The sequence below is a fragment of the Scophthalmus maximus genome, chromosome 3, assembly GCF_022379125.1.
Source record: "Scophthalmus maximus strain ysfricsl-2021 chromosome 3, ASM2237912v1, whole genome shotgun sequence".
NCBI classification, from domain to species: Eukaryota; Metazoa; Chordata; class Actinopteri; order Pleuronectiformes; family Scophthalmidae; genus Scophthalmus; species Scophthalmus maximus.
Window position 1 is genome coordinate 12,905,142 of NC_061517.1, and position 22,359 is coordinate 12,927,500.

General features: G+C 42.8%; 2 protein-coding genes across 6 annotated transcripts in view; both read right to left on the reverse strand.

The window, feature by feature from the left end:
• Positions 1–251: 251 nt before the first annotated feature.
• Positions 252–8,013, reverse strand: galnt6 (UDP-N-acetyl-alpha-D-galactosamine:polypeptide N-acetylgalactosaminyltransferase 6 (GalNAc-T6)). Of its 5 annotated transcripts, none has more exons than XM_035644472.2 (11): positions 7,875–8,013; positions 6,161–6,660; positions 5,414–5,586; positions 3,622–3,771; positions 2,339–2,573; positions 2,141–2,258; positions 1,834–2,034; positions 1,577–1,708; positions 1,384–1,485; positions 1,142–1,300; positions 252–833 (listed from the first exon to the last, which is right to left on the reverse strand). In XM_035644472.2, the coding sequence occupies exons 2-11, from the start codon at positions 6,631–6,633 to the stop codon at positions 720–722; spliced, it is 1,857 nt and encodes a 618-aa protein (XP_035500365.2). In that variant the 5' UTR covers positions 6,634–6,660; positions 7,875–8,013; the 3' UTR covers positions 252–719. The 5 variants fall into 5 exon arrangements, with proteins under 5 accessions (XP_035500365.2, XP_035500368.2, XP_035500369.2 ...); XM_035644475.2 differs by lacking the exon at positions 7,875–8,013 and adding an exon at positions 7,009–7,164; XM_035644476.2 differs by lacking the exon at positions 7,875–8,013 and adding an exon at positions 6,985–7,137.
• Positions 8,014–9,297: 1,284 nt separating this feature from the next.
• adcy6b (adenylate cyclase 6b) overlaps positions 9,298–22,359 on the reverse strand; it is a 32,147-nt gene continuing 19,085 nt past the window's right edge. Inside the window, exons 6-24 of the mRNA XM_035644218.2 lie at positions 20,600–20,711; positions 20,110–20,237; positions 19,737–19,895; positions 19,497–19,638; positions 19,192–19,320; positions 17,514–17,542; positions 17,114–17,261; positions 16,913–17,010; positions 16,683–16,770; positions 16,455–16,571; positions 15,097–15,246; positions 14,788–14,963; positions 14,148–14,180; positions 14,031–14,060; positions 13,803–13,935; positions 13,386–13,649; positions 13,066–13,270; positions 12,753–12,877; positions 9,298–11,369 (exon numbers count right to left, since the gene is read on the reverse strand). Coding sequence (XP_035500111.2) covers positions 11,241–11,369; positions 12,753–12,877; positions 13,066–13,270; positions 13,386–13,649; positions 13,803–13,935; positions 14,031–14,060; positions 14,148–14,180; positions 14,788–14,963; positions 15,097–15,246; positions 16,455–16,571; positions 16,683–16,770; positions 16,913–17,010; positions 17,114–17,261; positions 17,514–17,542; positions 19,192–19,320; positions 19,497–19,638; positions 19,737–19,895; positions 20,110–20,237; positions 20,600–20,711 — 2,395 coding nt within the window. The 3' untranslated portion in view covers positions 9,298–11,240. The remainder of the gene's footprint in view (positions 11,370–12,752; positions 12,878–13,065; positions 13,271–13,385; positions 13,650–13,802; positions 13,936–14,030; positions 14,061–14,147; positions 14,181–14,787; positions 14,964–15,096; positions 15,247–16,454; positions 16,572–16,682; positions 16,771–16,912; positions 17,011–17,113; positions 17,262–17,513; positions 17,543–19,191; positions 19,321–19,496; positions 19,639–19,736; positions 19,896–20,109; positions 20,238–20,599; positions 20,712–22,359) is intronic.

The window sequence follows — 22,359 nt, forward strand, 5'->3', positions numbered from 1 at the left end:
TTTTCACAATGTTGTAAAATCAGTATCGAATTCGTTTCCCTGGAGGCAACTACACATCACCCCGACTCAAAATCCAAACGATTTAATGTGTGTATCATCAGTAACCACAACAAGGACTCGTGAATCATTCTTTCAGGGCATGATATACTTGGTTAATCATTGTTGTTGGTTATGACGCAGATAAATTTCATTGTTCTACCTCCAGAAATACTTTTTTCAAAAACAAAAAGAACATTCCATTGTAGAAATCATTCGTCTTACACAAGGATTTTTATTTAAAATAAAAAAACGGACATCTCTTGATCTTTAGAAAGACTTGGACATAATTTAACATTTCACCATTCATTGTTTGCACTGATGTTCCAAGCTAAATTCACTGAATTAAGATCATTACAGTTCACAGCCATCGTCCCAGGGTTTAGCTGTGACTTGTGCAAGCAACATTCATACTTTGGGTGCGCCCAACCACTGTCAAAGGTCTTCTCCTGAGATCCCATCATAAATAAATTTAAAATATGTTAAAGGTCAACCTTGGCATCTTCAATAATGTGACTGTCTTTACTTTGTCCTCTGTCTGTCCGCTTACGGTGACCACATGCCCGAAGCTCCACAGCATTTAAATCCCACTGGATCGATGTAGAGCTGGCTCCTCAGAGCCAAGTCTGAGGAAGGGAAGGGGCACACGGTGCCAGAGGTCACTTGATGGGCATTCTAGGAAGTCAACTGAATGTCCAGTGCTGATTGAGGTCAGCAGAATTGCAGTGGTCCATCTGAATCTGGCTTCCAATCAGCCGTAAACATTTCCCACTGCTCGGATTCTTCAGAAGATTTTCCTGGAGTGGGGCATCAGAAATAAAGTGAAAGTGTGCGAATATATTTTTAGGCAGAAGCACAAAAGAAGAAAGAAAATTAGTAATTTCTCAGGCTCAGTAATTTCCTTTTTTTTTTATCTGGACAAAAACGCAAGTTTAAAAACAATATGTTTTATGGGTTACTGGAGGCTTCACTGGTTGTCAGTCATAAAGGGTTAATCATTAGTAACCTTGCTGTACCCTTTTATTTAGCAGACAGGTATGATGATGAAATCACAGTATACTTCCCAAAATGTTCAACTTTTTGTCCGCCCCCAAGTGCTCCTCACCTCTGTAAAGACCCACTCCTGTTGTGGTGAACAACTGGTGCCTCTGCCCTTCAGCTGGCACAGGTCGATCTGCACTGGCTCCGGCGGAGGGGTGGCGTGAAGACACAGTTGCTTTCCAGTGTTATGACGCAGCTCCTTATGAGATGAATATTCAAAGTACTGGAGGAGATATCACCCAATTAGAGACCGGACATCATCAAACCATCTTCAGTTCTTAATTTCTTCAGTGTAAGTCATTGTACCTGGTTGCCTCCCATGTTGTGACACGGGTACATGATCATAGGTTTTCCGCCCTGGTTGTCCTCTCCGACATCCAGACAGGTTTGAGATCCTTTGTTTTTGAGCTGGTGCAAACAGAGAGAAGCACAATAACAGTAAGATGTAGCTGCACATGTGAGGTTTGGTAGGTCAACAGGTAAAGGAAACATGACTTACTGCTCCAAATTTTTCTGGTGATAGGTCCGGAACAAAGGCCTCTGGGTAGATTGTGTTTAGGTACCAGGTGAAGTTCTTGCACTGCAGCCGCTCTCTTAGATTCAAACGATCAGAGATGTCCCCATACCTATTCTAAAATAGTGAAATAAGTTGGAATGTCAATTTTGGGTTAAAATGTGGGAGAAGAGATGTGAGAGGAAATGACACTGTATCCATGTGTATTTAACATTCGATCGTGGTCCGAAGGTCACACTAACCTCACTGGCCATAACTTCAGCATTCTTGTTGCGGCGATAGTAGATCTTCTTGTAGTCGTCCATCCAGACCTCAGCCAGGCGCACCTGGTTGCGAGTGATGACCTCTGTGCCTTTGGGGAAGGTGTGGGGGCTCTTGGTGCGGAAGACATGACCCACCACAGAACAAGGAATGATCTCCAACTGACCCCCACACTGCCACACCTGAGAATCACACTTGACACTCACTGTCTGGACATAAGTGCATGTCTGAAAGCAGCTTTTATTGAGTAATATGTGGAACACTGGGAGTATAGATAGAGAAACTGACCCTGAAGGACATCTCGACATTTTCACCGCCCCAGATCTCCATCTTGTCATCGTATGTTCCAATGTGTTCAAAGTACTTCTTTGAGATTGAGAAGAGACCTCCGGCAAAAGTAGGAGTTCTGAAATGGAAGGTTGCAAAAGCTTTAGGCCCCGAAATGACTCAGGGTGATCCAAGTGAGGCCAACATGATCCATCTTACTTTATAGGGTAGGTTTCATCCTTGCGCTGTTTCTTCGCATCCTCTGGGATTGCCTCCCAGCCGAAAGTCAAGCTCCAGTCAAAGTTTCCTCGGTTGAAAGCGCGGTTGGTGGCCACAGGCTTGTTGAACTGAAAGGTGTTGAGGTCAATGCTGCTGATCTCTGGACTAACAACAGCAGTGGGCTCTTCAACAATGCGGCCCAACAGAGGTTCTAGCCAACCATTCATACACTCACCTACACGGGGAGGAGAGAGAGAGATCACAGACCAGATTTCTGTTCAACCTCTGCTACATAAAAATGTATTTACTTCCAACAACCAGTGTCAGGTGTAGATCATTATCATTATGATGTGTCACTGCTTGGCTTCAGGGGAAGGCTGGCATCGCACTTAGCATGTTGATGTCCAAAGTCACAAATGTTTTTGGTACATTTTTGTATCACTGAGAAGTCATAGAATATGTATTAAATAAGTTGGCAGAATTGTTGAATTAGATCAACCTGGATTTGCCATTTAAACAAAGGGATAGAGAAAAGCTGATGGTATAATAGTCAATCAACAAAAATAGAGCAAAAATAGCAAATTGAGTTTTGCTCCCACAAATAATTATGATTGTATGTCTCAAATGAGTCCCTCCCTAATCACAGGCACATTCTTTCTCTCAAGCATTGTACAGTTAACCACTCTCCTAATATGTCGTGGTTGTAAAATACAAATTTATATTTAAAGGGGCAGTAAGCGATTTTGGAGAAAGATTGTTTGCTGATGTTTTGACTGCACTAATCGGGGCTCAAACTCGCAGCCTTGGGTATGGGAGACATACGCGCTTACCATGAGGCTAAAACCCCTGAGATGTAGCATCTGACGCTAGCACGTCTATTAAGGTGTCGGGGAGTGATGTTTACAAATTGCACACAGTGTTGTGTGGCACGGCCCATACAAGTTTTTGAAAATTTCAATTTACAGAGCCAGGGCTGCACTGAAAAACTTTTTCACACAGTACCGACAGCTAGCGGGCCGCAAGGAAATATTTGCTTTACAAAAAGTGTATTGGATTAAAATCGCTTACTGCCCCTTTAATGTATATTCATCTGCTGCAAATTAAGCGTTTGGTTCATTGAGAACCACCTAAAAGTGAAGACAGTTTTAAATTGTCCCAAAACTTTAAAAAAAAAAGAAAGAAAAATAACCCAGTCAGTTCTATTGATCGACTGTGAGCCACACACAGCTGCTTAACAAGGCCAATGTGGCTTGGGTATTGTCGTTGTGTGTGTGTTTTCTTACAGTGTGCATCGAGAAAGGTGAGAATTTCTCCCTGAGCTTTACTGGCACCCAGCAGCCTGGCTGTGATGAGGCCCTTCCTTTCCAGCTGCCTCACCAAACGGACGACCTTCAGATGACGCACATACTCGTCCAGTTGGATCTTCAGGTGCTCTGCAGAGAGAAAACTAAATTATCACATTGTTCAAAACTTGTCTTCATAAAAAATAAAATATAATTAAAAAAAAAAGTCTTTGATTTAGTTGAGCTCCAGTGATTGAAGTCCACACTCACTGTAGAAATATGAGATCTTCAAACTTAAAAATGGAAGTAAAAATTTCTAGCCCAGTATTAAATAAAGCATCTCACTGAAGAAAAGGCAAAGAAGTGGAAACATTGCTGGTAAAATTGGGTAACACTTCCTTTTTTCTAAGAGCACTGATGGTGAGATTGCACACCACATATTTCTCATGAAATTCACCTTCAGTGAACCCACCCACCACATGTAATAACGCAACGACAAAAAGCAGCTTCTCTGCTGACAAAAACGGGAAGTTTGGGCCCAGTAGGAAATGCGTACATACAGCTGAGGGTAACGGCTTGTTGGCTTGTGACAGACATAACTGAGAATATTTTAAAAGATCAGCCAATATGCCATGTGACACTGACATACGACAAACATCTTTTAACATAACTTTTCTGTCTCACTGAGGTGCAGGTGCCCTCAAGGCACCCAGAGTTGTAGACATAAGCATTGCAATGAGACACTGCGAAAATTGACTCTGTTGTCTCTATGCACATATAGCTAAATAGAAGTCTCTTCTGCTGTTAAAAACACAAGTCCACCTGCCTGCTACTGTGTTTGCATGCTGCAAAAAAAACAAATTATAATCCCAAGCTAACACACTTCTGTTATCTTATCAGAGCTCACGCCTTACTGTGAGTGGAATGCTGCCTTAAAATCTAAAGGTCAAATTTAATTAATAAATTACTCATAACTTTTTTCCCCCTCATTTAGTGGTGTGCAGCCGCCCTCAGCCGATATTATATTTAAGGATTAACCCACATGAACTTCCTGGTGATTTTCTTTCATGTAGTTTAAAAATGTCTCTTCAACGTTGCCCCATTAACAGTGAGTGCAACTGTCAGTAGTATATGAATGTGTGAGCTGAGGTTCATCGAAATGACTCGTGTTAACTAATCGTGGTAGGAAAAGGCTTCACAGTACCCACTCTGACGGGTAGAATGAAACATTTATTCCACAGGCTGTGAAACCTTACAGACGTATCCAAAGCTAAGTATTCTTTGTAGAGATAGGTACACTACGGTAAGAAAACCGTGTCGGTTTCTGAATTTCAACTGAACTAACTGTCAACATCAATGCATGCTTAAATACTAAACAAGATATAGACTGCACTCATTCTAACCTTGGCATGAACATGTCGCAGTGTAACTTGGCTGCCACAATGAAGAATGAGCTTTATTTTCAGCACAACACAATTCTTTTGACATTGGCAGCAAAATAAAGTCACAAGTATATGATGAAAGAAATACTGGTCGTTCTCTACGTTCTTTGCCAGTGAAATTGTATTTGCATTCATTAAACTGATATTCGCACTATCAACACTATCCTGCTGGCAGAACCACTGAGTATGCAAATGTCTCCCTCATTCATGTGCCTGAGCAGGAATAAGAAAGAATGCAATGATGAAACTGAACTCAAAGCCTCTCTCACTGTCACCCAGCTCCTAAACAAAGCCTTTTATATTCTGCTGTCAGGGAGTCTTTGAGTATGTTTTGGCACTATAGTGTGTACCTGCAGTACTGGCGTCATCTACCAAGATGATCTCTTTGAGCAGGATTGCAGGAGAGGAGTGAAGAACACTGTAGACCGTCCTGAGGAGGGTGGACCAAGCCTCGTTGTGGAAGACTATAATGACGCTGGTGCTGGGCAGAGGAGGACAGCGGCGAAACCTCTGCTCCACGCACCTGAGTGAGGTGAGCCACATCCAGATATGAATAGAGACAGAGAGAGAAAAAAAAGGCATGACAGTTAAGGGCGTTCAAGAGTTGAGTCACGTGTAACAGACCTATTCGCAGATATTCGATGTGAGCTCACTTTAAATAGCTCAATGTGCAGTCATAAACAGCCAGCTCATTTAAAAGCCACTTGAAAGCTCTGTAAAAGAAATGACTCAAAGCCTGTAAAGCTTGTGACATGTTCTCATGTCAAGTTGGATAAACATTTACACCGAGTGAAAAATGTTTACAGATGTTTACAGATAATGCCTCAGTCTCAGTTATCCAGTCTACTGGATAATGGGCGTGCTGCTGTACTGTTTTTGTGGTAACACTCAGATTAATCTTTAAAACTATGTGAATTTTCCAGGATAGATGTGAGCTCGATATGAAAATGCTTGTAAATAATAATTCACCACACCGAGCTTGAACCCAGACCCGATGCATAATATTATCTGGCCTGCTGTGTACATGTCAGCAAACGTGTCGGTGAAACAGCGATTAGTCCGAGCTATCTCGGCTCATTCTGACGACATGATCTTACTCCCGAGGCCTTGTGTCGTCCCCAAGACTGCGGCTGAGTGAGATACGGTCGCTGGCAAACTGGTTGAAACAGTGCCGTGTCATGCCCTCCTCCTTCTCCTTCTCCTCCTCTGGGCTCATATGGTCTTTTTGAAATGCCTTCCCATCAGCCCCAGGGCTTCTGGGGTCCTGCGGTGGTCTATCCAGGTGTGGCTTGAGTTCAGCCTGCGTGTAGAAGCCAGTGGGGCAGTTGACGTCCTGGGTGGGCTGCTCCTGCTCGGGTGGCGCCTGCGGAGCTCTGATCTGGAAACCAATGACCTCCCGGACCATGACAATCATCTTGTCCTTCTTGTCCACCAGGTCCTGAAACCAGGGGTCCCTGTCAGGCGTAGAGCCAACGTCCCTCTGCAGAACCACTAGGACCACCATGAACAGAGTGCCCCCAAGGATTGCCAGTTTCAGAGGGGACATACGGCGGCGCGGAATCAGCCGCATGTTTTAGAAAGGGTGTCGCTCCCAAGGCTGAAAAAAACAAAACACAAAAAAACAAATCTAATTCCCCAGGAACGGGCTGTAAAATGTCTATGAACGTTACCTGACAGTTTTACCCAAGCTCTGTAAAAATCCTTCATTCACAACCCCCCCCCCCCCCTCCCCCACCTTTACTCTCTGTACATCCAGAGAGTTATTCCTGTTGTTCGGCGGAAAAAGAAGGCAAGCAAGACAGAAATATCCTAAACCGGTCGGTGCGTCTCTGTCATAGCAGCCTTCCAGTCTCTTCAGGAAACAGTCCCAGAGGGCAGGTGGAGAGAACAGGGAGGAGGAGAGAGAACAAACACACCACACCTTTCAGCATACACCTGAATTCACCTGCTCCGGCCAGAGTCCTCCAGGACCCACGTGGCACCGGGTGGGCTGCGACACTGCCGCAACTCCCAGGCCGGTTAATAAGTGACGCAGACGCGCCTTGCTCAGACACCTGCTCCAATGACACCTCACCAGTAATGATCAGCTGTCATCTGCTACAGGAAGTGAAGTGTGCTACGTGGAGCGTGACCGGACCACAGGTCCTCCCTGCCCTGCCACAATAGGAGGCCGTTTCCTGCCAATTGAAACAGGATATCATGGCCATGCTGGACATCTGCACGTCCTTAGCTGATCACTGTTCACTTAAGAGACCCACTCTTACTTGGGTCATAATTAATTCACCTTATACTCAAGACAGCCTGCCTTGTAGGTGATTCAAGGGGACAGTGTGTGGGTGTGTCACACAGGGAAGACAACCTCAGTACACTCCACTGTTGTATGTGCAATGGGCAACCAGTCGGTCCAGTTAGTTGTCACCGCGGTTAAGACAGTGAGGAGGTGGAGCAAGGAAAATGTGTCATTGCAATGTGGATTGACAGGAAAAATGCAATCATGTCCCATCGCGGCTAAATACCTAGTATTTTTCAGGAGGAGCCAAGGATGTCTGTCACATTTATATTTTCAAAATACAAATGGATCAAATAAAAACAACTTCTCTGCATTTTAAAATGACAGGAAGCAGAAGTGTGGACCTCCTGCGGTTAATGTGATGCCTGGCAATGACCCAACTCGAGAAAGAAATGAAAGAGAGGCTGGGCTGCAAGTGTCCCTCTTCCACGCTGACCACGGCGGTGGTAGAGTCTCTACCATGTCCAGCACGCAGCCGGCGTCACACGTGACGTGACGACGACGGACCCCAGTGGACTCACCTGAAGACGGTCGGTGTCGGCGCCAGCTGTTCCGGTTGTCGCCTCGACGCTTCCGTGACGTGTGGGAAGTTGCCAGGCGCGTACGCGGCGCGGGACCCAGTTCCGTGAAGTTGCAGCAACTGTTGTGTGGCAGCAGGATGCAGCAGCTCCGCGTCCTGCGAACCCAACAGGTGCCGTGGGTTGAAATGATTAGATGGAGTCCCCTGCTGGTGGCGGGGCGCGCCTGGAGCGCAATCAATACACACTCCGTGTATATATAGATATAGGCATAGATGTGTTTGTTGTATATGTTATGCTTTAAACGCAATCAATATTTACTCTCTCTCTCTCTCTCTCTATATATATATAATATATATATATATATACAGTATATATATTTATAAATATATATAGATATGTATAAATACAGTATATATTGATAGCGTTTAAAGCGTAACATATACAAAAAACATATATATAGATATAGATATATTTAAACATCTATAAATCTATATATTATATATTTTGATATGTACGTATAAAATGTGTGTATAGTTTTAATTGAATATATATAATATCATAGATATACACACAGATATTTATGTATAGCCTGTGTATATACATACATATATACATTTTAAATATATACATAAATATATTGACAATTACATTTTTATATATTAAATATCTATGTATAAAATGTGTATGTGTGTTTGTAATTTAAAATATAAAATACAATATACTTTAATATGTGTGTATATATATATATTTATATGGAATGAAATCAATTACACACATACAGTATATCTATATATATTTGCGTGTGTGTGTGTGTGTGTGTGTCTGCACAGACAATTACAGTTCTTTGTATTATAAACCTGTTACAGTAACATTGGTACTTCTTCATCAGGGATTAGGAGGAATTTATGTCCCTTAATTAATGTTCAGCATAGAGTGCTGTAAGTGAGCACTGCATATTACCTCAACGGAAATCCATTATTCATGTGCAAGCAATTAAATACTCTCTCCTGTATCACCCTCTTGAAACTGTAGACTGATTTATTCAGAAAAGGAGAAGGGGGCATCTCTCGGGTTTCTGTCACAGAGAGAAATCTTGATTGCAGCCTGCTGATTGACTTGAACCAAACCAACACTGGGCTATTAAGCTGCGTTGTGAAGTACACATTGACATCAGGACAGAGGATGAACTTGCGCTTTCATTTCAGTCCAGTGTTAATATTCTGGGGACTTTTTCTCAAACAGAAATTATTATAAATCAGTTTCAACGTGTTTTCCAATTTGCTATCACTATAGCTTAGTGAGAACAAACTGGATGTTAGGTCGGCAAAGCCCTTATTCTCTATTTTCCATTTGAACCTTACTTGAATCTCTATTGTAGAGATCCAAGAGAATTCACAGAAATCAACAAACAGAACAAACACAATCAATGGAAAAACAGCCATTTATTAATTTCTTACCCAAGGGGAAATTAATCAAATCATTCATTGCACTATTTCTAAAACTGCCACTTTTTGAAGGAAAGTAACAACTTGTCTTGTTGACCTCTTGTTTTAAAGACAGAGACACAAACAAGAAGAGGTGAGGGACTTTGTCAAAGCCTTTAGAGGCAACGCTTTTTGGCTCAGACAAAGTGAGCATAGCGACAACAGGTGTAAAGCTTCACTCTCCCACTTTACAGCAAACCTGAAGCCGGATCAATTTGGCCTCTGATACAATGATTCATCTCCGTCATCAGTCCTAAAAGGCAAAGTAAACCAGCGGGCTTTCTTCAGTAGTAGTTTCATTGTGGGCAAAAATTTTAATGTTACATTCATATGATTATTGTTTTGAACAACAAATTTTGGGGGTTATAAGCCACCATGTGCCAAATACAACCAGCGAGTGTCAAATACTGTAGTGTAAAGTTGTGAATATTGGTCCATGAAGTAAATGGACCTCGGTACTGCAAAATCTCAAGGCAATACTTGTGAGCAGATGGAGGTTTCCGGCATACATTTAATCCTGAAGCTATCAGGAAACCAGTTTACGTTCAAACGTTCTAACACGATCCAAAATATAGGTTTGTAAGCTTTTGCTTATTTAGGTCGGAATGAAATCAGTCAAAAATCACAGTCCAGAAAAAGACGTAGACATTAATGTCCTCAAATGATCATTTTTGAATAAAAGAAATCAGGAATGGACACACAACTCCAAAATAATACAAAACATGCCTTGCAGCAACCAGTTTGGCAAGAAAGCATTGTCATACAGTATCATAAAAACCTCACAGTGAAAAGTTACAGTATGCCCCTTTATAGCTAAAGACCAGCATTCAGTTATGTGTGCCCACACACACGCACGCACAATTAAAATGTTACAGAACTGTCTAATAATCTCAGGAGTACCATGATAATGATATATCTGTTCTTCCTACATCTCATACTTGTTTTTGGCTTGAACCAAAAATACATTGAAGAGAGCGAAGTAATCAATCGCACACTTCAGTGAAACACAAACAGTCTTATGTCCAGACTGTGGCTAATCACAGGCTGGAAGAAACAAAGAAGGCCCTGATAAGAAACACAGATGTCCAAGCAAGTTTGTTGTGAGTTCAGGAATGTGTGTGTGTGTGTGTGTGTGTGTGTGTGTGTGTGTGTGTGTGTGTGTGTGTGTGTGTGTGTGTGTGTGTGTGTGTGTGTGTGTGTGTGTAGGGGTGCGTGTGTGCGTATGTGTGTGTGTGTGCGTGTGTGTGTGTGTGCATGTGTGCGTGTGTGTGTGTGTGTGTGTGCGTGTGTGTTATCCTTTATTAAAAAAACCCACAGCAAAAAAAGTGTTTGTCCCTATCAACGACAGTGACGTTACCGCGGCCTTTGCTGTCTGCAGATGAATAAATTACCGAAAGTTACTGTTACTTCTGAACAGAAAATCATTTGTGTGTGTTTCATATCAAACATTTGTTCTTTGGTCATTTTTCATCCTTCATGTTGTCCTTGCATATTTTCTGTTGAGTGACATTTTTTATACGTTTACATTTTCATTTTTGTACAAGGTCATCACACAAGAGAATCAATCCGCATGAAAATAAATAATGACTCCAGGTGGAATACTTGTACTATTGCTCATAAACACAAGCATAGCCACTTCCATCCTAAGGCAACTGGGCTTTGTGATCTCTCGAGCAGCTTGGGGAGAAGCCTTCAAACATGAACAACGTCCTACATGTGCGCATGTTATTACGTGACAACAAGCAGACAGGCCAAGCTCGTCTCTGCTGGCCGTCGCCTGTCCCCGGTGTGTTCACATCGTCGGGCCGAGCTCTCAGCCTCTCTGCTGCTCTCTGTCTTGTCAGTGCAATGGGTTTCACTCTGTGGGCCGGCCGGCCTGTCGTTAACTGCCCGGGGGACCGCTGGTGAGGAAGTAAGTGGTCATCTCCCCCTTCCCCTTCACCTTGACAACCCCTCGGCAGTCCAGCTGGTATCCGTTGTTGACCAGCACGTGGTGCAAGTCTGTGGTCACCTAAGAGAGGACATGGACATTTGACACCCAAGATCTGATGCACTCAACCCTGTCCAGGAGAAACACTGTTGGTCACTTCAACATGGAGGGATAACATCAAATCAGAAGACTAGTATGTCAAATAAAACTAGGGCAAAATATATCTACAGTACTTAATTTTTTGATTTTGGACTACTGTATGAGACAAAACATGCTATGTCAAGATTACCACCCCGGGCTGTGGGGAATGATGGCAATTTGTCACTATACATTTAATAGACTAAATGATGAACTGATTCATCAAAAAATTAATTAGAGCTTATTCAATTAGTGGATTTGTGAACTAGTCAATTGACAGAAAATTATTAGTAACAATTTTGAGAACGGATTCATTCAAGATAAACAAACAAAAATGGCAATCATTCTCATGTTCTAGCTGTTTTTTATGATTATAAACCCATATAGCTTTGGTTTTGGAATATTGTTTGGACAGACATTTGATGGGCATTTTTCTCCATTTATATTCCATACATATTAATCCGTGAATTAAAACAAATGAAAAGATTGAGGGAAATCCTGTATGTACAGTGTTACTGAAAACTTTTTTGCAGTAACTAATACTGTACAACAGATGGCAGCATAATTCTGTCTGTACACTTTCAAGCAGCGAATTTATGGATTTGATTTGGGTCTGGAAAATCTCTCTACAGTACTCTGGACTGGTGTAACTCACACTTTTCAAAATGTGTGTTAACCTTAACCGTATTTCTATTAATAAGATAGTGATGGAGACTGTGGGAATCTTGTCCTTAGCTGACACTGTTCCTCTGAGGAATAAGCAATGGCTTTTAACTGTGTTTAAGATTTCCATGCTGACGAGGATAACGTTGTGGAAGTTGCCTGGCCTCTGCAGGGAATTCAAATTTAGCTTTCTGCCCTCCTCCAGAGGGACATCAGTGCACAGTTTATGCAAGGGAACAGCACATCCAGTGCTGACAGACAATCTTGCTCAAGGGCACTTCTGCAGACCAGATGTCTAAATCCTTACGCTGAAGGACTGTGTACAGATTGTATCTGTAGCACTGGTATCTGCTGTGGGACTTTTATTAAGAGCCGAGGCAAATGACAACTGTGTGTACTTTGGAGGGATCAGTTAGGGGAAATATATCTGCGGTGTGGACATTGTTTTTCACAATGCAGAAGATATACAAAAAGCAGAGCTTGTGTAAGATATGGGTAAGGATAAGCACAAAATGACGCAGACTGGTGTGTGAATGATTACTGATAACATGCTAATGCCAACTTTTGCAAGTAACTGGATTTGGTATTCTGGATTGGCTGATTCACTTAACAATAACCAAAACTGTGAAATTCTTCTTCTAATGTCCATGACATGTGCTGTACCTGGATGTAGTCTGGTACACCTGTGCTGTCCATCCGGCTGGCCACGTTGACTGTGTTCCCCCATATATCATACTGGGGTTTCCTGGCTCCAATCACCCCGGCTACCACAGGTCCCATGTTCAGTCCTGAGAACAAATCACCTTGTTGTGTTACATCATGGTAGTTGCACCATTTTTTTTTTACAAAGTGTCAATGCAGGCTCAAGAGGGTAGACAAGTGTTGTTCTCCTTTGACTGAGAAAATGATAAACAATTGCCATTCAAAAGACGCAGATAATGTTTTCGGACCAATCTCAGCTACCTTCCACGCTTACCTATCTTCATCTGGAAGTTGTTGAAGGAGTGCTCGTTGATGTATTTCATCTGCTCTCTAAGTCTCATGGCGTAGTCAGCCAAAGCTAGAATGTGTGACCGGCCTTCTTTATCGTAGGTGGAATCGTTGAGGCCAGACGCTGCCATGTAGGTGGAGCCAATGGTTTTGATTTTCTCCAACTGACGGAACCTGTCTTCACTGATGATCTAGAAACAAGTAATCAAGCATGTATAAGAAGGAAATGAGACAAACTAAAGCAGCAATTCAGCTATAGGACAACAGCATTCATCTTGTTGACCTGATTTCTTCCTCTCTCCTCACCTCATCAAAATCGGCGATGATCTCGTTGAGCAGCCTGAGACACTCCACTCCCTCGTTGTTTGCCTCTAGCTCCACGTAAAACTCTGAAAAGTTGCTGATGGAGGCAAACATGACAGCGACGCACTCACATGACTGGTAGTACAATTCGTCGTTCCGACGCTCCCGCGCAAGAAAGTGGGCGGCAACGTCCTTGGGCAGGATGTTGTGGAGCAGGCGCCGGTTATATGCTTGCAGTTCCTCCATTTCCTCCTTCTCATCTGTGGCCTGAGGGAGGATGGGGAAAAAATGCTGTCATTTAGTTTCACTGTAACATGGCTGCATAACTTGAAGTGCTCACAGGTGTTGCTCTCAGTAGTTCTAGCTCAGGTTTTCTAGTTCTAGCTTCAGCATTTATATACATGAAATTGTTTAATTTACCTGCAGCTTCCAGAGGAAGTCAAGGCGAGCAGTGGACTCCACCTGCTGGCCATGCAAGTAGAGAGCCAGAACAAAAACTGTCAGGATTACAGGGGTCATGACCTTTAGGGATACCTTGGTCACACTCTCCAGGCTGGGGAATGAAAAGGGAGATTGCAAGAGTCATGCATGAGTTTTTAGCATGGATATAAATAAATGTTTGAAATCCAACATAACAAGTCTACTCACCACTGTTCTGCAGTTTCATTGAAACTAGGCCTGAAATAGGGCAAAAGAAAATCAAGTCAATAAACCATATGAGTCACTGAAATAAGGCAGAAGAAAACATAAAGTATTAAAACTTACTGTTGTAGGGAATCATTAACAGGTGACAATTGCCTGAGGAAAAAAACGAGAATATATATATATATATATATATTTTTTTTTTTAAATGGGTCTCAACATGAAAAAGTAGGTCTTGAACAATCAAAACTTTTTCGTAAAAATGTTTGGTCACGCACAACCTAAATCCCAGTATTGAGACACAGGAGCTGAACTCCTCAGATTTCTGTTTTGTTTTAGTTTTTTAAAAGGAGGAGACTGAAGCTGCTTTCAGATGTGCACTCAAGTCCAGACATTTTCCTGAGCCTTTCCAGAGGGGCTGTGTGTGAGAACGTAGACATCCGCAAATATTCCGGAACTTTTCCTGCCAGCCCCCTTGTAAAATGTCCGGAAAATGTCCAGGTGAGCCCATGTGAGAATACAACCACAAATCTCCAGGGGAATTCACGGCAAATCAGCAGGCGCTCTACCCAGGTGCCACCGCACGCCTCACACTTCAGGAACTTTTCCTGCTGTTGTGAACACCTCTGACTCGGACAATCTCTTGCTGCGTTCTTCATATCACAAAACAACTCCCGAAAGTGTCTGGACCCAATCTTCGGGACATTGACTGCAGTTCATGGCTGAAAACAGCTTTAGTGAATGTTTATGCTTCTGGACTTACAGGGTGTTGGCAATGACCAGCAGGTCTGCGTTGTCAAACAGGGCCATCTGAGGCCACTCCACCAGCAGAAGGAAAGTGAGCTGGATGAGCAACATCAGAGCAAGCTTCCCTATGCTGCTGATGTGGAGGAACACAGAGCAGGCCAGCAGGGTCAGCAGTACGCTGTAGCTAAAATACTGCAGGAGAGAGGGAGGAGTCTAAGGTGAATAGTCAAACATACAGTACACGCACACACAAACACAATTATGAACACACAGGCACGCACACAAAAAAACACAGACGCATATGCTAAAATGTTATGGTAGGGACCTCTGGGAAATGGCAGGGCATGACCTGGCTGGAGCACAGAGTCAAACCATCCTCTGCTATCCTGGTCAGGTTGTGCAGCAGGCAGAGCGTCACCGATGTGTTCTGCTCGTTGGCTACACAGTCCTGCAGCTCCTCCCTGCTGCAGGTGAACTGGCAGAGAAGAAACAAACAGTCTGTCATTGGACAGTCAGCCATCAAAAACGTGAAACAGCAGGAAATAAACATACTGATCATGCAAATGTGATCCTAAAAATTTAAGCCTCATTTAAATAACATTCAAATATGAATGTCATCAATGCCGATGTATCAGTCAAGTTCTTGGACCAGTCATTAGTCGTGACTGTCATGTAATTTTACAAGTTTTGCCAGAGCATTTTAAAAGCCTTCAGTCATTTAACTCAGTACTGTAGGTGCTCACATAATATAATAGTACTCTTAAATACAATAAAAGTTCAAGAAAGAGTTAAAAACATGGGAAGGCTAAATGACCAGTCACACAGAATTAGGTGAAGGCAGCTGCCGAACTGAACGAGTAATCCATTGAATAAGTCCTTATGGAATTTAAATTAGCTACTTTGGGCAGCCAATCACAGGCTGGAACAACCCTGGAGGCCACCAATCAAACAAGTGGATCAGCACAGCACAGAGAGCTGCAGCTACAAGTAACAAAACATGTCAAAAGGGAGTGACCCACAAGGTGACACCTGTCCTGCATTATCTACAATTCAACGTGATATTTCGAAGACTTACTTTGTGCAAGTGCAGTATAAACAGTAAATAAAAACCTTTGCTGAACTGTAGTCACAGATTAGCATCGTGTGAGATAGCTTTTACATTCCATCATTTACAAAGTACATTAAATGTTGCCGACGCATGGACGAGAAGTTTCAGTCTTGATAAACTCTCATATTTATAATCTTTCTTGACTTTAAACACTGTTGTGGACCATAGCATTCGTAAGGTGGCATACAGTAGACTAGCATTAACCCTTCTTTAATTCTCACACACACACACACAAACACTCACGCAATGGTTACCAAGTCTAAATAGTATCAGTAAACATGGGGTAAAAAATGTGATGGCTAAAAATAGACATTTCTACAACTCCATCTGTCGCAGTGACAGATTATGATTAATTGCAGCTCAACACTTGATTATAGCACCACCGTAGGCAAATTGCTTTATTAAAAAAAAAAGAGCCAAGAGGGGGCAGAATATGTTAAGATGTCTTGAAATCTGACCATCAACATCTGAGATGAATTCATTCATTCATTGTGTGGGACATCTTGGAGCAACACGTTGTGACTCAACAAGAGTCACTGTTACACGGTGCAGGAGACGACAGCTCTAGTCCCTACCATATTAGCAAAAGAAGAGACGAAGAGGAGGAGGATGGTGAAGACACCAACCAGTGTGCTGTTTGCACGTGACTGGACTATTTTCTTGGTTACAGTCTGCAAGGCGACCGGGAAGAGCTTGAAAAGAGGCAGCAGGGACAAGATCAGATAAGAGAAAGTTAATACCATTAGTGATGCGGGCTGAAGACATGTGATAATGACTCTTATCTGAAGAGAAATCTTTCTTACTTTAATGCAGGAGTAGATGGCACAGATGAAGAGGATGTTGGTGAGGATGATGAAGATGCTGATGTAAAGACCTAGCATAAGTGTTGTCCTGCGGAAGAGAAGAAAACAAGCTCATTAGGAAGTATAATTCTCATTAAGTCCAGATAAACTAATAAAGGTCACATTTCCTGTCCACAATTCACTATAACTGGCAAACTAGGAAAGGCAACATATCAGAGGGAACTACTTACCTTGGGAAAATGATGACCTGAATGAAACAGATGCAACAGAAAACCAGGAGTGTGCAGGCCACGTATCCGCCAAAACGATCATCAACCTTTTTGGAGTACTGTAAAATAGTAGAAGAATTGAAGACTCAAGTTTGAATCAATTCCCCTTATGTGACACTGAGTTTTGGGTGAACTGCAAACACACTCGCATCAAGTACCAACCTTTTTCTCGAGGTCGGCGGTCTGAAAAGTGAGCAGAAACTTCTTGACGTGATCTTTCCGCAGCTGGTCAATGCTGCGCGCGTCGATGGCCCGTCCAAGAAACTCATCCACCTCATCCTCGGGGTTCAGGGCCTCCTGAGTGCAGCGGCTACGAGGCAGATGGAACAATAGGTCACTGCGTGGTGCGTGTTTGTATGTGTGCGTGAATGAATGTGTGTGCCTGTGTGAGGATGTTAGCCAGTGCTGTGAAAAGCAGGATGACTCAGAGCTAATATGGTATTAGTGATGAGTTGGATCTGACTTTATAAAAACAACAGTGGGCTCTAAAGTGACGTCCTGCCAGTCAACCACGAATAACAAAAGCTGCCTTAATAACAAAAACTGGGGCCAAAACACTCACTTGTCTTTGCTGGATGCTTCATCGATGCCCTGAGAAAAACAGAGGCAGAGAGAGTCAGACAACGAGAGCGAAACGCAGAGACAGTGCAGGAGAGAGAAAGCGAGAAAGGAGGAGAGATTATCGTGTAGCCACAGTGCAACTGAAAAATAGACAGAGACACAGACATCTGCACAGCTAATCCCTGAGAGCCAGACTGATGTTTTAATTAATGCTCGGAGGCTTCAGATTACACCCTCTTTGCCCCAAGGGCTCAGACCCTCTGAGATGGAGAGCACAAAGGGAGGAGGAGAGGGAAAAGAATGTAGGAAAGATGAGGAAAGGAGCCTTGTGCAGCCTCATCAGACTGGCGTCAGTCGTGCACAATGAGCTGGGAATCCCTGAGAGGCCTGTTTGTAGCTCCTGCTGATTTGATACGGACAGATCGATACTTCTGCTCACAGCGCCACTAACTGCAGGTAGTGCTTTACATAGTGCTGTACATATTTGTTACATTCAAATTCATACTTACAGAGCATCTTATTCATTCCAAGTAAAAGAGTTTTACTTTATTCTACAGCCATGCAAGCGACCTTGTCGGACTGCACCACAAGCACAGTTAACAATGATGAATTAAAAGCTGATTAGAGCAGTTAACATTCACCATATTTCAGTTTGTTTAAAATAAGGTTATTAGTGTAAGACTGTAAATGGGAAATAATATTGTGGCTGAGGATTTGAAGAAAGAGTTAAAAAGCATAGACAAGCTAACACAATAGGTGTGAGCTATGGGTGAGGGAAATTATTATTAACTACAATACTGCTGCAGTATTAGGGCCACTTTAATATAATAATGAGGAATGTGGAGCACCTTTGTAAGTTATACTTTTACAAAATAACAAAATAGTTAAAATGTTTGGCACATCAGCACCACATTATCATGAGTGTCAGGACTTTGAAAAGATTATGCAAGAAACTGTGTTCACTCCTAAGAAAGAACCATGTTAACTGGAGGAGGAAACGGCTGGTAATTCTTTTATTTTTCTCAAACTATGATCACTTTTTTTTCTCATTAAATTAAAACTTTATTTTCGTAATATTGGAACTTTTTTCTCATTAACTTACTCCCAGCTTTAGTCTTGTAATATTACATATTTCGATTAAAAAAGAATTACTAGAATTATGACTTTTTTCTTGTAATAGAATGACTGTCTCCTCAATAATTACTTTGTTCTCATAATATTATGAATTTATTCTTAAAATCTCAGAAAAAAAAATTCTCTTCAATATCGTCTAAAATACAAGTATAGCTGGACTTATGAGAATGTTATTGATTTGCAATAATTCGGCTGTAAATCAAATCAATGGAGGAACCAAAAATGCTACAGGAACGGCAAATTACAATTCATCCTGAGGGTGACTTTAGCCATGCCACTGGGGTGACAAAAAAAGGTTTGCAGAGGTTCTTACCATTAATGGCAGGAAAGGAGGTTAATAAAATATTACTTTTAGTGTATTGATAGGATTGGTAAGAATTGTTTCCAACAATTGTCCTAAGACCCTTGAATGATCACGTAAGAGAAAGTTACTTTGAGAACATAATATAAAAAAAGATATTTATGATTTGACTTCAAAAAATAGGATATAGACATGAACAACAGGTGCCACGTGCCTAGCTAAGTGCCCCCTGTGGGTATCTCACCATCTGCCTGAAAGCTTTGGGCTCTTTGGGTCTGGAGAAGGATCTGTCAGGCACCCAGCGAGGCATCAGTCCCTCGACAGAATTTGCACGTGCTCTCTGCATCTTGGCCATCATGGCTTTCTCCTCTTTCTGGAAATGAAGAAACCGCACAAGGACAGATGCTTTGGCAAACCTTGGTCTTCAATGCCAGGTGACAAGCCATTATATTGTTTGTGTGAAATACAGCACTGGTGTGACTGTGAAGTTCTGAAGAGGGCTCAACGACGCTCGGGTGTGTGTGAGTGTGTGTTTGACCATGCACTAACCCTCTTTTGGCTGCAGCCCAGCACCAAGAAGGTTTCAATGTTGTTCTCCTTCAGGTAAGCATTCCTCTCTCCTCCAAATCCCGGCTCCACCTCATAGTCCCCATTAAGATACTGCAGCGTGGCGTCGGTGATGTGGATACGCCTACAAACGAGCGCACAGACACACACCACGTCAGAAAACAACCGGTCTGTGGGTGCCTATGTCAGTATATAGTGTCAGGCGGAGTAGGAAGGACTAACCCGGCCTTCCCTCCGGCTTCCATTTGGTTGGCGAGTGTCACGTCATTGGACCAAACGTCAAACTGCCACTTGCGAAGGCCAAGCACCCCGCAGTGAACACGGCCACTATGGATGCCCACCCGCATGTTCACATTAACTCCTGTCACCTCTCTCACCAGCCTGCAGATGCACACACACACGCACACACACTCTATTGTCAAAAAAATAGCGTCAAAAATAGGCAGTTTCATAGCGTCTTTTCAATACCGTGTGTCAAAAATAATAAAGAAAACATTGTTACTTAACCGTCCGTTGAATCACGTAATCAGTAATCACCACATGACTGTGAGGGTGCGTGTTCCCGCTTTGAGTTAGTTGTGTGTGTTTGACTTACGAGATGGCTTCGATCATGTCGACGCCCATCTCCACACAGCAGTGGGCGTGGTCAGCCCGGGGCTCAGGCAGCCCTGACACACAGTAGTAACAGTCCCCGAGGATTTTAATGCGCAGGCAGTGGTTCTCCTGTACAGCAAGGACGCGCGCACATGCACACGCACACACACACACACACACACACACACACACACACACACACACACAACATTAGGACCTCTGTTACAGCTTACAGCATGCTCATGTCAAATATAAGGCCTTATATGCATAATTTAGATGACTCATCAGTCTCAGCATCGTCTAATTGATGTGTTACACATAGCTTAAGTAACCCCCCCCCCAACACACACACACACACCCACCCCGTCAACTAGTACATCATGTTGGCTTTGTCATACTAACAGTGAAGGCTACAGACTGTGCGGTTACATAAGCAGTAGTGGTTTCAGAGTTCTGCTGTGAAAATGGTGGCGGCAGGTGTCAGTGCTCACCGAGGCCAGCTTGTCAAAGCGGGCGAACAGCTCGTTCAGCGTCATGACCAGCTCCTGGGCTGTGCACTGAGATGCCAGGCTGGTGAAGCCCTCAATGTCTGCAAACAGTATGCTGAGGAGGAGGTGATGGTGGCGGTGGTGGTGGGAGGACAGAGAGGAGGGAGATGAGGGAGAGGAGGGAGAGGGTAACCAAAGCAGACAGAGGAAAAGAAAGACAAAGGAGACTGAGAATGAGATCAATCAATAAAGTATAGAGTTGGTTAGCATGGTCTAGCGCCTCCCTCGCTCCGTCCCTGTCCAGCTGCCGTGTGAGCAGGGGAAAGAGAGAGGCAGACATTTGTGCAGCTCTCGCTCTCATCATCCAGGCCAATGTAGGTCATCTCCTCCAGCCTGTCCCTCTGAGAACGCCACCCAACCGTCCCCCTGTCTGCATGCCTTTCATCGCTAACTTTTGATAGTAATGAGAAGCGAGAATAAACAATACCCCAGACACTGAGTTCCAGTGGAAGGCGACAGATGCCGCTCTTGGTCCAATGAGGTGGGTCTGCCACCGGTGGAGAACTGGCCCTTAATTACATCAGTCCAGTGCCTGTCTGCATCTCTCACCTAGACCAGGTCTCCAAGCAATAGTTAATCCAAATCACATATTTTACAACATATTGTCTCACTTTACTGAGTAACCAGTACATAGATTTTTTTAGAGGATGTCGTTGTTACAGTTTCTCAATGATGTTAGCACCGTAACTGAAAAAGTCTGGACCAAATAAAAAAACCCAAACTATCTGCAGGGCTAGATACTACGAAAAGAAAAACAACATTTTTTGTAATCTTGATGAAAAATCTTTTAAATGACCCTATTTATTAACCACAGTAATAAATGTTAGAGCTGCAACAATTCATCGATAAGTAATTGACTATATCAATCAACAACTAATTTGATTAGCGATTGATCGGTATTAGTAGATTTTATGGGGGGAAAGTCAAAATTATCGTATTTCAGCTTCTTAGATGTGAATAATTTTAGGTTTCTTTGCTCCTCTATAACAGTAAAGTGAATATCTTTGGTTCTTGGACAAAACAAAACATAATCTTGGGCATTGGGAAACATAATCAGCATTTTTCCCCATTTTATGGACCAAACAACAAAATAATCAATAGATTAATTGATAATGAAAAACAATAGTTAGTTGCTACCCTAATAAATTTCACTTTTTCAAAGTCTCTTGACTGACGAAATGTCAAAATAAAGGCCTGATATAGAAAACGTTAATAAGTTTGATTTGGTTATTGTCGAGTGTGGGTGCTCATACAAAATGGCTTGGACATCAGTTTGGGAGAGACGTAGAGCATTTCGTTAATGGGTTGCTACTACAAGTTTACACCTCGGTGTAGAGCAGTGGTGTTGCAACAGATTGTTCCATTAAGTGCATCCCGCTGTACCTATTTGGGTCACCTCTGACAGGAGATCTCTGCGGCAACCTCGTTTCATTGTCCCCTACCACCACTGCTGCATATAACCTGAAAAACACCGACTGCGCTTGATGGTAGGCTAATGGATGGAAAGTTTCAATTACCTGTAAGTACTGATTTATTCCTGCTCAGGAGGAGAAATCCAGTGGTAAAGACTGAGACGGGGGCCAGCAAACTTGAGGTCTGCCTCCTACCATTTGCTACAGAAAGCACAGCAGTGTGCCTTAGTCAATATCGTTACAGCAGCCACTGCTGTCAGTGTCAATAAACAACAACATGCATAATACATG